We start from the raw sequence: 14,886 nt of genomic DNA, 5'->3' as shown, positions 1-14,886 counted from the left end.
ACCAGCAGCATTGCTTGCATTGACTGGATTCTGAATGACTTGAAATGAGCAGGCAGTACAAAGCTAGCATGTTGCTTGGATTGCATTTAATGGGCATGTGTTAATCACCCATCACAATCAGGGTGTCTGTTGTTGGATAGTATCAAATTACACTCAATTATCATCACCACATCTGTTTGCATGTTACTATCAGTCTGACACGATGCATTAATAATATGAAAAACAGACATAAATATACTAAACAAAAACCAGATAACGACAACAGCTTTCCTTCCCTAAAGGGTCAGGCTTAAGAGGAACACCAAGAAGAGTACACTCAAGAGAACTGCAGATGCTGTGAATCAGGAACAAAAACAGAAGTTGCTGGAAAAGGTCAGCAGGTCTGGCAGCATCTGTGAAGAAAATTCAGAGTTAATGTTCCAGGTCCTGTGACCTTTCTTCAGAAGTTCTGAGGAAGGGTCACTGGACCCAAAAAGTTGACTTTGATTTTTCTTAACAGATGTCACCAGACCTGCTGACCTTCTCCAACAACTTCTGTTTTTGATATAAATATACCAGTTTATGTTATATGACTTCTATAGAAGTTACTGTCCATGGTAGCAGTTCTGTAAAGATTGCATAATATACTGTGGTTAGTTAGCTCTAATATTGGAACAATATCTCGCCAGGTATTGATGCCTAATTTGTAATAGTCAGAAAAACAGGTTCATTCTGCTAACATTGAATTATTTTGGTGGACCTTTCAACCAATTAATGTAGTTTTCATCAGTATCGTATAAGGATTATCCCTACAGACATTTGATATAGCATGGAAACAGATAATATATTCTACGTAAAAAGAACACACAAAACTGACTTTTAATATTGGCTTTTTTCTCTTTTCTAGGGATCCATAGGTGGTGGTGGTCCCCCAGGCTTCCCAGGCAGCCCTGGTCTCAAGGTAATGGTTGTGAATATTACAATAAATGAATGCAGCATAATTTTATTTAAAAGTGAGCATGTAATAACATCAAAATATTATTTGTAGGTTGGGATAATCTTCTATTTTAATACCCTTTGTGGTAAACCATTAGGAATTATGAGAATGCTTCAAAGAAACTCTTCCACAGTTCATTATAATATGTCAAAATTTACAATCTAAATTTCCAGTTCTGTGAGAATTTATCATACAATTTTAATATACTTATAGTCTAACAATGATTATGGTAATAAATATTTGTGATTCAGGTATTTCACAACTCATTGCAACAATCATTTAGTAGTTTCAATGCAACTGTACATAGACCAAATATGTTATATTTTCTTCTAGAAATAGCAATTTTATTGTATTCAGCATGTTTAAAGTAATTTATAAAGATTACATATTAATTGTAATAATATACACTGTACATGATATATAAAAATATGAATAAGTAAAATAGTTCTGCAGTTTTAACTTATACAGTTGCATATATATGATTTTAAAGAAATGTCAATCTTTATTACATATGGAAATGAAGAGAGATAAGAGTACTGTGCTCTTCATTTCTGTTCTAAATAGCAATCTTGAACAAATTCCAACAAATTAGTTTATTGAGTTTGAGCTATATCATTAGGTAGCTTCCTCTGATTGGCTTGATCATTATATATCATTTAAGTTAAATCACAGAATAAAGTCAAATGCACATCTACTTTATAAATAGGATAGATTCTGGACTGAAAATACAACCATTCAGATATACAAAATGCCACTTTGGTCATTGAAAAGCTTAAAAGGTTCTGCACAATTTGAATAAATGTAAATAACAACAATAAAGTTATAACTTGCTTATTTTAACATCAAAATATTCAATGAAATATTAGTCTTCAATTGAAATTGTTAAATAGCATTTGGTTTTTTTTGGATAGAATCAACTTCTGTTAAGATTTCATTTGTTTTACCTTGCCAGAAAAGCAACAGAATGAAAAATAATTAGAATTTAAATAATCTATATTAGGCAAGCATGAATTATCTGAGTTTTTTTTATGTTCAGTTACCATGTAATAATACCATTGAGAGAGAAGTTTACAAAGAAAGTTAGTCTTGTATCAGATTACTTTAGTACCATGAGATTTTATCATTTTGCTAAGTACACTTATGCACGATAATAACATATGTTAAATGCACAACTTTAATTTGTTTTATCTCTGTACAAAATAGGGTGAAGTTGGACCCGTTGGTGCTCGTGGTCCAAGTGGTGCTCAAGGTGTTAGAGGTGAGCCTGGTGCTGCAGGTGCCGTTGGACCAATGGGTCTTCCCGTAAGTACTTGTGGTGACAATATCAATTCTACATTTTAAGATATGATTTTGCATAACAGGAAAAATTGCATCTACTGTATTCATGATATTTTTTTCTAATCCCAGGGTAATGCAGGTGCAAATGGTCTAACTGGAGCAAAGGGTGAAATTGTAAGTACATCTGCACACTTATTTAATGCTTTCATAAACTACCTCATTGACAGGCCCACTCATATTTTAAGATATTCATTGTTGGTTTTGTGTCTTTTTATGTAGGGTGCTGCAGGTGTTGCTGGTGCTCCCGGTTTCCCAGGTCCACGTGGTCTCGCTGGTCCAGCTGGAGCAATTGGTCCTGCAGGTGCACGGGGAGTCCCTGTAAGTGAACTATAAAATCCTATACTAAGCAATTGTTATAACTAATTCCTCTGTGAGTTGCAGAAATGGAATTTAACTGAAGTTATGAATAAAATCCTCATAAGCCTTTTCTTTTTCAAAACAGGGTGATGCAGGTATTCAAGGTGTCAAGGGCGAGACTGGTGGCAAAGGCGAGCCTGTGAGTACTCTGTATTTAGCATGCCTTTTACAGTTAATTGTGCACTCTATTTCACGTTTTTAATTGCCATTGCTCATGTCTGTGCCTTTCTTGCTCCGAAATCAGGGTGAATCTGGCCCATCAGGTGCTTCTGGTCCATCTGGTGAAGAAGGCAAGAAAGGCCCTCGTGGTGAAATTGGCGCTCAGGGACTTCCTGGACCTTCTGGTGAAAGGGTACAATTATTTTTAATTTATATTAACATATTACTGAATAATACGGAGGGTGCTTCAATTTTACAACAATAACTAATGGTGATTTTGAAATAATATTTACAGATTCTTAATGAAATAGGAATGTTTAATACCTTCTGTTGCTAATTATAAAATCCTAGTATGATGGTTTTGTTCAATGAATCTTAGTGTATTAAGAAATTCAACATATTCACAAAATTTGAATCTGAATAATATTAAACATTGCAGCTTATTCAGCTTTTTAAAAAAAATTTAATGCTGTTTATTTAATTGCACATTTTAACAATTCATATGCTGATAAGTTTTTTTTATGTGGGATAGTCCTATATCTACAGAATGATATTAGATTATATATTATAAACATTATATATGAATTAATAGTGTAGTAAACAGCATTAAACAAATGAGAAAATATTCATTTTGAGTTACAGTTCTTTATCAGTAACACCCCAGCAAATTTAACACATTTTCACAGTCCGTAAGTAGATGTTTAATGTTTTCTCTACTTTTCCATGCAGGGAGCTCCTGGTAACCGTGGTATCCCAGGTCGTGACGGATCAGTTGGTGGCTTGGTAAACTTTGTTTTGCTATGGTTTAATGTATCAAATATAATTTGAAAATAGTGTTTTGCTTTTATGCATGGTGACATTTTTTCCATTAAGTGACAAGTATGGTATATTCATATGGAATGCCTGTAATGATGCTACCTTATTGTTTAACTTATTTTTAGGGTCTTCCTGGCGCACGTGGTGAAACTGGTTCTGCCGGTGCCAAAGGGTCTCCTGGTGATATTGGACGTCCTGGTGAAAGCGGTTCACCTGGTGCACGGGTAAGTAAAACTGAAACAACCACAAAGCAGTAGGCTTTGTCAAATTGTAAGGAATTAAGTAGGAAAGCGACTTGAATTATTCGCCTGTACAATTTCAGATGCATGTGATGTTTGTACTTGTCAACTCAGATATACTATTGCAGTTTATAATACTAATTAATTGCAATTTTCCTTTTAGCAGAGGTCCCAAAATTGTGTTGTGAATACAGAAATGGCATTTTTATTAAAATGTATGATGTTATTTGGCTGTTTTAATTTAGTTCTGATTTCTTCTAATAAAGAAGTCATCAAGAGATTGCAGCATTGCTGATTTTCATTTTCTTGTCTCTTAGTTTGGAGTTGCTGTTTGACAGTTTTTCTTATTTGTATTTTGTGAACACATTTAATGCACTTTATTTCCACAGATGCGATTGATGTTAATCCTGGTTAAAATTAACCCATGATGTCTTTTTAATAACCGTACAACATGAATAGATTTCACAATAAGCATAAAAGGAAGTATCTTAGTTCAATGCATGATAGAATGACAGCTAAAATTATTTTGCTTTCCTCAATAAATATAGGGTCATAGCGGACAACCTGGTAGGACTGGTGTTGCGGGAAATCAAGGTCTTCCAGTAAGTTTTCTCACCTTACAATAATGTGTTATTTTTCAGGGTATCGTAGGTAGTACTGGCATTATAGGTGCTCCAGGCAAATCAGGTCCTGCTGTAAGTTGTTTTTGAGGTTTTCTGCTCCCCATTCTTGACAGCTTATTCAATCTAAGAATAGGCTTGAATCAAGCATGGCAAATGCATGGGGATATTACATTATCTTTTTGCAGAACATTAAAAATGAAAAGGCTTCAATTATTAGGTTTTGCTAACCTCTAAGGTAACATTTTTTTAATTAAGAAGCAATTCAAATTGTTTATTAATGTAGGTACAGAAACTGCAAACTCTGTACCATACAGTAATACTAACAAATACTTATTTATGATGCAATAAGATTGCATACTCATTATTATTTAACAAAAGCTATGACAAGTAACATGAAATAATATTTTCTTTTAATTTTGTACAGAAACATATTTCCTGCACAAAAAATGCACATCACAATTAGTTTTATTAAATCAAATATATAGTTAAATACACTAGTTATTGATTACCTAAAATGAACACATATACTTACTCTATATATATAGATATATACATACATGTTTAAGCTTACCATACATATACTTAATATTCTGGATTTAAAATACAGTGCTTTCAACTTTACCTTTGAAATTACAAAAAAATGGAGAAAATATCTCTAAGACTGTCAGCACACAGCAGGTCAATGTACCAAAGCAATATTTCATGACTTAAAAGTTCAGGCCTTCAGCTTATTAGAAAGGAGCATCCACGTGACAACACCAATTATACATTGAACACTGAATTTGAGTCGCATTGATTAATAATATCAACCATCTCAATACAGTTATACCAGTTTACTTTGATGAGGCTGCAGTTTTAAGTATTACCATCTGGTCATAATTAGAGAACTATTCAGATGATAATATTATTTACATCCCAGCATTTCACACAAGAAATAGACTGTCAGATTAAAGATGTAAATGTTGCTGTGATTTAAATATCGCTACATATCATATATCATATCATAGGATAAGTAGCAATTCACAATTAATTTGAATCTTCTGTCATCCAGACCACAATTTTCTTCAATATAAAAAGTAATTCTTATAATACTAAAGAATACTAATGTGTTAGATTTGTGCATTGTACCGTATGCTATAATACCAACTACTATAGAATTACAAATGAATAACAAATGCAGAATATTCACCCAAATGTTTTTGTAATTATTAATAACGTGCATGGATGTAAAATAATAAATCAACATTACAATTAATTGCTACATATAACAATAACCTATGGTAACTTGTGAAGAGAATTGTTTCATTGTCAGAGATCATATATTTTAGGGTGCAGCTGGTGAAGAAGGTCGTACTGGTCCCCCTGGTTCTGCTGGCCCAAGAGGTCAGGCTGGTATGATGGGCTTCCCTGGTCCAAAGGGTGCTGCAGTAAGTACACAATTACACTTGTATTAGTAAATAAATTCATCATTGCAAAATATTTTGTCACAACATTTTCTGACTAGCCTTTACCGTTGATTTACAAAATAATTTTAACAAACTGAAATTAATTGAATGATGTTGATATAACTTCTGCCTGAAAATTTTTTTGATGTTCCACAAACATATAAAATAACTTTTTATGACAGCCAATTCTTTGCTGTGTTCTGATTTTAATGTTGCTGTTCAAAAGACAGCTTCAGTCAGATCAACAACAAGTGATTTTAAGGTCAATTCTACTCTTAAATAGATGCAAACCATGTGTTTGGTGACACATGCATTGAATGAGTCAGCTGTTAGGATTATGGCTAAGTGATATTTATAGCTAGCTAGGAAAACCCTCTGAAAGCGAAATGGCACATTTTTGGTAGCCGTAGCATTATAAATGCTAATGCAGAGATGCCAATTTTTGCATTCTCAATGCAGGAAGTCAAATTATGCAAAAGTATTTTTTTTTCTCCGGTAACCATATATTGTCCAGTATTTGTTCCTTAGTTCAGAAACAAACCCTTTTTAACCCTGATAAATAAAATGAAATTTAGATAAACAATTCTTCACATAAATAATTTAAATTAAGTTTTCTCAAAATTTCAGAGAGAAAAATGTTTGTAATTTGGCTGTAACTTATTATTTCTACTTCATTTCCAAGGGTCTACCTGGCAAGCCTGGTGAAAGAGGAAGTGTCGGTCCTGCTGGTCCACGTGTACGTATACATTTTAGCAATATTGCTTATTTAATACTTGTTATAAGTCAATGCATAATGCTGGATTTTCCTGGTGTCTTTGGAACCCCTACACCAGGACCAAGTGGGACCCTGAGTCATCGTTTGCTGGGAAAGGACAGTGAAAAAGCCTTCCCAGAGTTAGCTTCCTAGTTTCCTGCTTTGTGTTCACCACCCAACTAAGAACTGTAGGTGGCTCCCAATAATGCCAACTGAACATGTGCTGCCAAGCAATATTGGAGATGGTGATCCCCATGGATAGCTCCTTCAAGACCAAAGTTGAATTGAAAGAATTTTAGAGAGGCTGAGCCTATTTATTGTCAATAGGTGAAAACACTGCCAAAGGTATTTGGCAACGGGTGAAGTCTTCCATGTTGTTGGCCTCCTTGTTAGGCCATTAGCTTCATTGAGCTCCATAAAACTGCCGACTTGGAATGTGAAGGGATGGAGTCTCTGTCACACACAGTGCTGAATAATCAGTGTCAAGTGTGACATTGTTGGTAAATTTAATACCGGGCTCCAATGCACTTGGGGCCGTTCCAACACAACTCCCTGTTATTTTTTCAGACCCTACCATCTCCAACCCCACCATCCCAGGTTTGGAAAATTCAACACAATGTGCCCACTTAGTTGCTCAAAATGGCAGTGAGTTTTAAAACCCCATTTAAGGGTGGGAGCTGCAGGAGTGATGGCACTGGAGAAACTCTTAACTTTTTTTTGTATAATATTCCCGTATCCACAAGAGTTCATTTTTTGGTAAAATAGCGCAGAATCATTATGGCAAGCATTTTAAATATTGACCTGAAATTCTGCCTTAAAATACAGGCATTTAAACTTTAACATATCTTTTTTCCATCACCATTTTAGTGGAGGGATCAACTGATTGATTTAATGGGTCCTTGACTCTACTAAAATGGCAAAAGGGTGAGATTCAGACAGCTGCGTTAGCATTCATATGCATTGTTTCAGTATATGATTCAAAGGTGTAGTGCTACTTGTCTAAAAAGTAAACACTGCCTGAGCTTTAGCAACTCAGACAATCAAAAGAAAACAGTTTCAAAAATATCTAAAGGAAATAGGAAAAGCTGAAATAGACATTTACATACTTATTGCAGAAAAATGCCAATTTGATTTGCATTTCAGGAGTTTGTCCTCCTTCAATTCCTTCACAATGGTCATGTAATGGAAATGGAAACTTAAGAAAAGTTTTGATAGAACGTGAATTAAGCAAGGTGTTACCAAATAGGCAATTTTCCACTCCGATCAGAAACAAATATCGAAATTTGCAGTAAATCCGAAGCACCCCACAAAAGGCCACAGCCACAAGGCGTCAATCATTTTCATTTTCTGGTTAAAATTTGTAAGCAAATTGCAGGAGAAAAATAGACGTAGTTTGCCATTTTCAGACCTGGGGAAAATTCTGCAGCTTCCACACAGAGTGGTCGTCCTGATCTCATGAAACTTTCAAATAGAAATATACCTGTTCTATTTAGATCCTTAATATCTGGTATAGCTCTGAATTGTGTGTGTTTAGATTAGCATTACAATCAGAATACTACAACTTAAAATGACCTTGAGCTTACTGCAGATGAGAGAATTTGCTCAGCGATGTTGAGTCAGGCTTGAAGGTTAAACCAGGTGAATAAATTGCAGTCCAAAATACCCTTCATAAGAAACATAAGAGCTCGGAACAGGAGTAGGCAATTCAGCTGACAGGCTTTCGGGCTTTCTTCTCCTTGACACTTCTTTCTCTGACAAAGGCAACAGGGAACATTTAAAAATCATCACTGGTGTTTGGGGTAAAAAGCAATTATTATCAATATTCTATTGATCAGCTGTAAGTAATTAAAGTTCGTTAGGGGATAACACAACAACCACAAGTCAAAATTAGACATTTATCACATATTGAAAATGCATACATTTATAGATGATCCTTGATTTCTGGAGGAAAAAGGATGTAGCAATAAGTCACTAATCCAGGAAGCAGAGCACTCTGGAGGATAAAGGATCACACGAATCTCCAAAATGACAGATGCAAAATGTAATTAAACTACTTGTTGTGAATTTTAAATGCATTATGAGGAATACACACATGGCAATAAGTGGTGTTCGCTAAGTAATAGCATTGATGATTTATTTTCTAGTACTTTTGTTTTTCAGGGGGCACCTGGCAAAGACGGTGAAGTTGGAGTACAGGGTCCTCCTGGTGTTGCAGTAAGTAAACAATTACAAACATAAAACTATGTTACAGATCTTGAATACAGAAGTAGACCTTAAAATGATGTTGTATGAATATTGATTGATGAATTTAATACCTTCTATATAATTCATTTTTCTTTACATATCTTTCAAAGTTCTTCACAAGCTTAAAATGCCCGGGTTAACGCCTTGATTAAAATAACGGAAAGAAATTGGATGTAGCATACTATATTAAAATTTAATTTAGTTTAATTTGGAAAATCTTACCTTTTCTAGAGGTTGTTATTTGAAATGTGATAATGTTTTATTCATGCAATGTTGATAAGTATTGGTATACCTGATGTTGCACAGTGGCTAAACTAATAATAAATTTATTTGACTGCTAAAGGCTAATGCAATTTAAGTTTTAAATATTGACGCTGAATGAACTGACTAAATTATTTTAATATATTCCATATACACAAAGTTGAAAAGTAGATATAGTTATCATACAGCAATTTGGTCAAATAAACATTTCAGTGTTCTTATTATTTAGGGTCCTACAGGTCCAAGAGGTGAAACAGGTCTCGCTGGCAGTGTTGGTTTCCAGGTGTGTATCTGAAGTTGGGTATCCTTTTTTGGTACCAGATCCAACAGAATAGGCTAGCTAAATTAATTATAATACCTTCATATGGAATGGCAGACTAAAATGAGACATATAAATATGTAAACAATTCTGCACATTTTACTGTAAAATGCAGGTAGGTTGCAATCAATTTGTACTCTGATTTAAATTTAAAATGCATGTGTTTTTTTTAAAATAATGCATGTTCCTACATTTATATTGAAATGTGCCTAACTGATTGCACAAAATATCTGTAGCAATTGTATTTAAACATCTTTTCCAAATTGTAAATGAGCAGCTGAGTCTTATTACAGTCACTATGTGACTAATGTGAATAATAAAATGTGTCAAAATGAGCTTCAAACAATGAATTAGGATTTACCTATATTGTATCACTGATAGATGTAAACAATCCTAATTGTGGATTTATCACTGGACTAGTTAAACAGAAACATTGGCTGATGCTCAGGGGGCTTGGTTTCAAATTACCAACTGGTGGAGTTTTAATTTAATGAAGGAAATCTGGAACTGAATAGTCTTAGTAATGATGACCATGTAAGTATCTAATGTTGTAAAAATCCATATAGTTCACTAATGTCTTTCAGAGAAGGTAATCTACTGTCCCTAGGAGGCCTGGCCTATTTGTGATTTCAAGCCTCAGCAATGTGGATAACTCTTAACTGACTTCTGAAATGGCCAAGCAAGCTACTCAGTTCAAAGGCTAAAAATGCTGGCCTAGTTAATGACACAGAATTTCAGAGAAAGAACAGAGCACAAGCAGCTGCAGCTTGTAGTTAGCCAACCATGACATTTTCTACCTATCCATTCGTCCCATGAACTAAATCTTAGTTTCCAAAAGATATTGTATTGTGTCCAACAAATAAAATACATGCATTACTAATAAATATAATTCTGCATTAAAGCAATCTGTTTTTGAAATGTTGATACAACAGCATTTGCTAAGTGTTAAATTGATAAGATACGCTCTTGTTACAAAATAGATGGATTTAAAAGATTTCTCATATCATCAACTTTAGTCAAAAGCAACAAATACGAATTTCAAGTCTTAAGGGTCCAAATTATTGTCCATATTATAACTACTCAAACATTTAACATACTCAGAACAAGTTCCTCTCTTTATTAAAAATACTGGACTAATTCCTTTTTGAAATAGTAAAAGGAAGCTGTTGGTATAAACTGATTAAGAAATACGTCCAACAACAGTATCTGTATTATATTTTATTAAAGATTTGATGTAGTTCCAGAGAAGAATGTAGAATAAATTAATTTTCCAAAATTTACTTCTTTTTATTTTTAGACAATAAAGGATTCTATAAATATGCAATACTAGTTTTGTCTGCCAGCTGCATGTTTTCACAAATAAAGTCCCTTCTATCTGTTATTGTAGTGCTGAACTGCTTTTCTTTCTGTCACTGTAGGGGATGCCTGGACCTTCTGGTGCTGTTGGAGAACCTGGCAAACCAGGTAATCAGGTAAGACAAATAATAAATTGCCCACTCCAAGACGTATATGATCTCCATGTATGAACTTCAATGATCTGAAATGTCTGATTCAAAATTATGCCAATATGAACTTTGAAACAACAAACATTAGGCCTTTGTTCAGAAAGGTTGTAAAGATTAACCCAGGAATTACAGGCCAGTCAGTTTATCTTTGATGGTCGGTCAATGTCTCAAAACAGTTGTTTAGGGAGAAATAATATTGATATGGGACATTGTGGTTGTTTCAGAAAAGTTAGCACGGATTTCTTAAGATAAAATTGTTCTAACTAACTTGCTGAAGCTTTTAGAAGAGGTAACAAAGAAGGTTGATGAGGGCACAGTTATTCTTGTGGTATGCATGGACTCCCAGAAGGCATTCAATACGGTGCCATGCAGCAGACTTGTGAGGGAAGTTATAGCTCATAGAATATAAGGCAACAGTATCAACATGGATGTAAAATTGACCAAGGGATAGGAAACAGAAAATAATGGTTAATGGGTTTTTTTGAGCTGGAAGGAGTGGAGTTCCTCAGGACTGAACCCTTGATAAATATATAAATGATCTATGTCTTGGTGAGCACGAAAGAGATTCAAAATTTATGGATAACATAAAACTTAGATGAATTGTAAACTGAAGGGAACAGTGTAGAAATTCTGAAGGACGTTGACAAATTAGTGGAGTAGATGAATATTTAGCAGATGAAGCTCAATACAACAGGAGATGCACTTTGATACAAAGAACATGGAGCAGCATATAGAATAAAGGACATTCTCTTAAAGCAGGCTGAGAGACAGTTGGATGTACATGTAGTACAGGCAATAAAGCATACAGTGCTCTGGGCCTCATAAATGGGAGCAGAGTGCAAAAGCAGGGAGGTCATGACGAATTTATGTAAGACTCTGATTAGACCACAGCTGGAGTATTGTGTACAGTTCTGGGCACCACACTTCAGGAAGGATGTGAGACACTGGAGAGAATATAAAATAAATTTACAAGAATAGTCCAGGGATGAGACATTTCAATTATGAGGTAAGATTGGAGAAGTTGGACGGTTTTCTTTGGAGAGAAGTGGGCTGAGAGGTGACATGATAGCTGTTTACAGAATCATGATGGATCTAGACAGAGTGGATAAGGAGGTTTTCCTACTTGTAAATTAATCAAAATGCAGAGGCCAGAGTTTTAAAATGATTTGCAAAAAAAGCAAATGTAAAGTGAGAGAAAATTTGTTGATAGAGCAAATAAGTATACTCTAGAATGCATGGCCAACAAATGTGGTGGAGGCAGGTAAAATTAAGGCATTCAAGAGAAGGTTGGATAATTATTTAAAGAGAAACAAAGTGCAAGGTTACAGGGAAAAAGGTCTTCTCCATTCTTTCAAATGCATCATATCCTTCCTAAAAGTGTGGTGCACAGAACTGTACACAATATTCCAATTTAGGTCTCTCAGAGCCATATACGAATTCAGCATAGCTTCCCTGTTCTTATAGTCTATGTTCCTGAAAGCCAGAGCAAACACAATGGGCCAAATATCATCCTCTGCATCATAACAATTTTGTAAAGCTGTGAACTAAACCACACACTATCCAGTCTATTGAGCAAGTATTGGCAGAATACGTCAGGCGCAACTTGCTAATGAACATAACCAGAGGTCCATCCCATTCTCACATTGAACCTTAAGAAAACATTATCAGCAATCTGTCTGCAATCGTAGGTAAAAAAAAAATGCTTACCTGGGATACATTTTAAAGGAAATCTTAAAGAGCTAATGGTCTTGTCACTTCATGTTGAGTTCTACTGAGTAATGCTTGCACACTGTATGTGCCATGTGCCGCACTATTGAAAATACTTCAGATTCTTATCCATGTTATCATATCCTGACATGCATGGATTCATGCGATAAGATTCTAGTTTAGATAAGTATGTCAAATTTACATATTTGCTTTAAGATAAACAAACTTAGCAATAGTCATTCTATATGCACTGTATATATTAACTTTGTTGAAGGATATTGGAGCAGAATTTCATCTTCACTAGCTGTTTGATAATTTACTGCAGTAAATTGCGTGCCTTTTTTAGAATCCGTCTAATTTTCATAGCATTGATTTCAGTTGAATTAAAATCAAATGGATTGAATTCTATGCAAACTATTAATTCTGCCTAGTTACAACCCAGACAGAAAAGCTGAAAATTTACCAATACTTTAGAATTGTGTAATTATAAATCCAAAGGGCTAAATAGCATTCATAAAATAGCTTCCTCATAATGGGAAATTTTTTTTTCTTTTCTTTACAGATTTTACTTTGTAATGCATTTTAATGTTGCAATGTCTTATTAGTATGTCAATTTCTCCACAGGGTCTACGAGGTGATGCTGGCAGTCCTGGTACAATTGGTGCAAGAGTAAGTTTAAGTTTCTCTGTTTCACACTTGCAATCTATGTAATGTGATAACATCATGATTAATGCATCATGATTCATAATTTCCTGTTTAGGGCGAACGAGGTCCTCCAGGTGAACGAGGCAGTCCAGGTGCACAAGGTCTTCCTGGTGTTCGCGGTTCCTCTGGTTCTCCTGGTCCTGATGGTGGAAAGGTAGGGTGAAGCAACAAATCATGTTGAACTACTGATGCCTTTTTAAAAGCTCTCTGAAAGCAAGGAGAATACTTGATTTATATCTCAAAATATAATTATCTACATCGCCAATGTGCAACTAATTAGTAACTCTTAAACTCTCACAATATCTGATTGCTCACTTTTTAAATTCCTGCAGATAACTGTAATACACGAATAGGTTGCTTCCTACACTACATTTTGATAATTCTACTGAAGTTTGTTTCACTTTAAAAGTTATGACACTTGTTAAAATTAATCCATGATATTATTGCACCACAAGGCGGGAAGCAAATCGACTATATTTCCCTTGTCTACATAAAAAATTAAATAAATTCAGAGTCAACATTAAATAATTATCTGATATTGAAATAGCTGTCACTACTGTTTGCATGTGCCTAGACATTTAATAATGTTCTATCAGGTTTAGGTCAATTATGAATTAACGAAATGAAAATTAATTTTGTTCATACCATATGAATTGTTTTCGGCAAAGAAATATATATATCTGTAATACTATACTATAAAGGATCATAAATATAATATATCTAAAGTAGAATTTAGACTTAATGAGGTACTATTTTCCAGTATTACACCAAATGCTCTTGTGTATTATAAATCAAGCTTAAAGCCTAAACTGCCTCTTAAATGTGAGTGTGGAAACCCTGTCAATGTGCCTCATTCCACTTTATCCAATGTTAGCTGACCCATGATATCGGATGTAGATTACATTTTCATTATAGATGTTGTGTCAATACAAAGTGAAACCACTCTGCACTATGAATGCAATGAAAACTTTCAGAGAAAGATCTCCTATGAGTCATTCAAAAATGAAACACTTTTCACATTTCCCAACAAGTTTTGAAAAATATGAGCTCTTAACTTTTTAAAACTTAAATTCCATCACTATTCAGCCCACGCTTTGATGTCAATTTCTTGACCTATTGTCGTATTTGTTTGAAATATTTAAATATAAGCCTCATAACAAAGTTACTATAGTTCTACTGGTCTATAGGGCTGTTTCTCAAAACGGAGAGAGAACTGATGGTGATTTAACTTGAGGGTCACCACACTTTAGATGAAGGGAGAGGTTGAAAAAGAGAGTCCTCCTCAGCTGGCGTGAGATTTGAACCCGCACTGTTTGCATCACTCTGCATTGCAAGTCAGCCATCAGGCAACTGGACTGACCCACAACATTTATTAACAACATGACTCAAAGGGGAACTGGTTTACTTTATCCCATTCTTCTAGCATAAAGACCTTCAA

The 14,886-nt window shown here is 34.5% G+C and overlaps 1 protein-coding gene across 2 annotated transcripts in view; it reads left to right on the top strand.

Moving 5' to 3' along the window:
* The window catches only part of col1a2 (collagen, type I, alpha 2), a 51,667-nt gene that overhangs the window by 20,939 nt on the left and 15,842 nt on the right, over positions 1–14,886 (top strand). Inside the window, exons 16-31 of one of the 2 annotated variants that reach the window (XM_048547878.2) lie at positions 887–940; positions 2,180–2,278; positions 2,384–2,428; positions 2,534–2,632; positions 2,757–2,810; positions 2,916–3,023; positions 3,560–3,613; positions 3,772–3,870; positions 4,527–4,580; positions 5,837–5,935; positions 6,636–6,689; positions 8,868–8,921; positions 9,442–9,495; positions 10,950–11,003; positions 13,368–13,412; positions 13,504–13,602. In XM_048547878.2, coding sequence (XP_048403835.1) covers positions 887–940; positions 2,180–2,278; positions 2,384–2,428; positions 2,534–2,632; positions 2,757–2,810; positions 2,916–3,023; positions 3,560–3,613; positions 3,772–3,870; positions 4,527–4,580; positions 5,837–5,935; positions 6,636–6,689; positions 8,868–8,921; positions 9,442–9,495; positions 10,950–11,003; positions 13,368–13,412; positions 13,504–13,602 — 1,125 coding nt within the window. Of the gene's footprint in view, positions 1–886; positions 941–2,179; positions 2,279–2,383; positions 2,429–2,533; positions 2,633–2,756; positions 2,811–2,915; positions 3,024–3,559; positions 3,614–3,771; positions 3,871–4,433; positions 4,488–4,526; positions 4,581–5,836; positions 5,936–6,635; positions 6,690–8,867; positions 8,922–9,441; positions 9,496–10,949; positions 11,004–13,367; positions 13,413–13,503; positions 13,603–14,886 lie in introns of both variants that reach the window. The other variant, XM_048547887.2, reaches the window with a different exon arrangement.

This window comes from Stegostoma tigrinum, chromosome 2 (assembly GCF_030684315.1).
Source record: "Stegostoma tigrinum isolate sSteTig4 chromosome 2, sSteTig4.hap1, whole genome shotgun sequence".
NCBI classification, from domain to species: Eukaryota; Metazoa; Chordata; class Chondrichthyes; order Orectolobiformes; family Stegostomatidae; genus Stegostoma; species Stegostoma tigrinum.
Note: the sequence above shows the minus strand (reverse complement) of the source record. Positions and strands in the feature narration are given on the sequence as shown.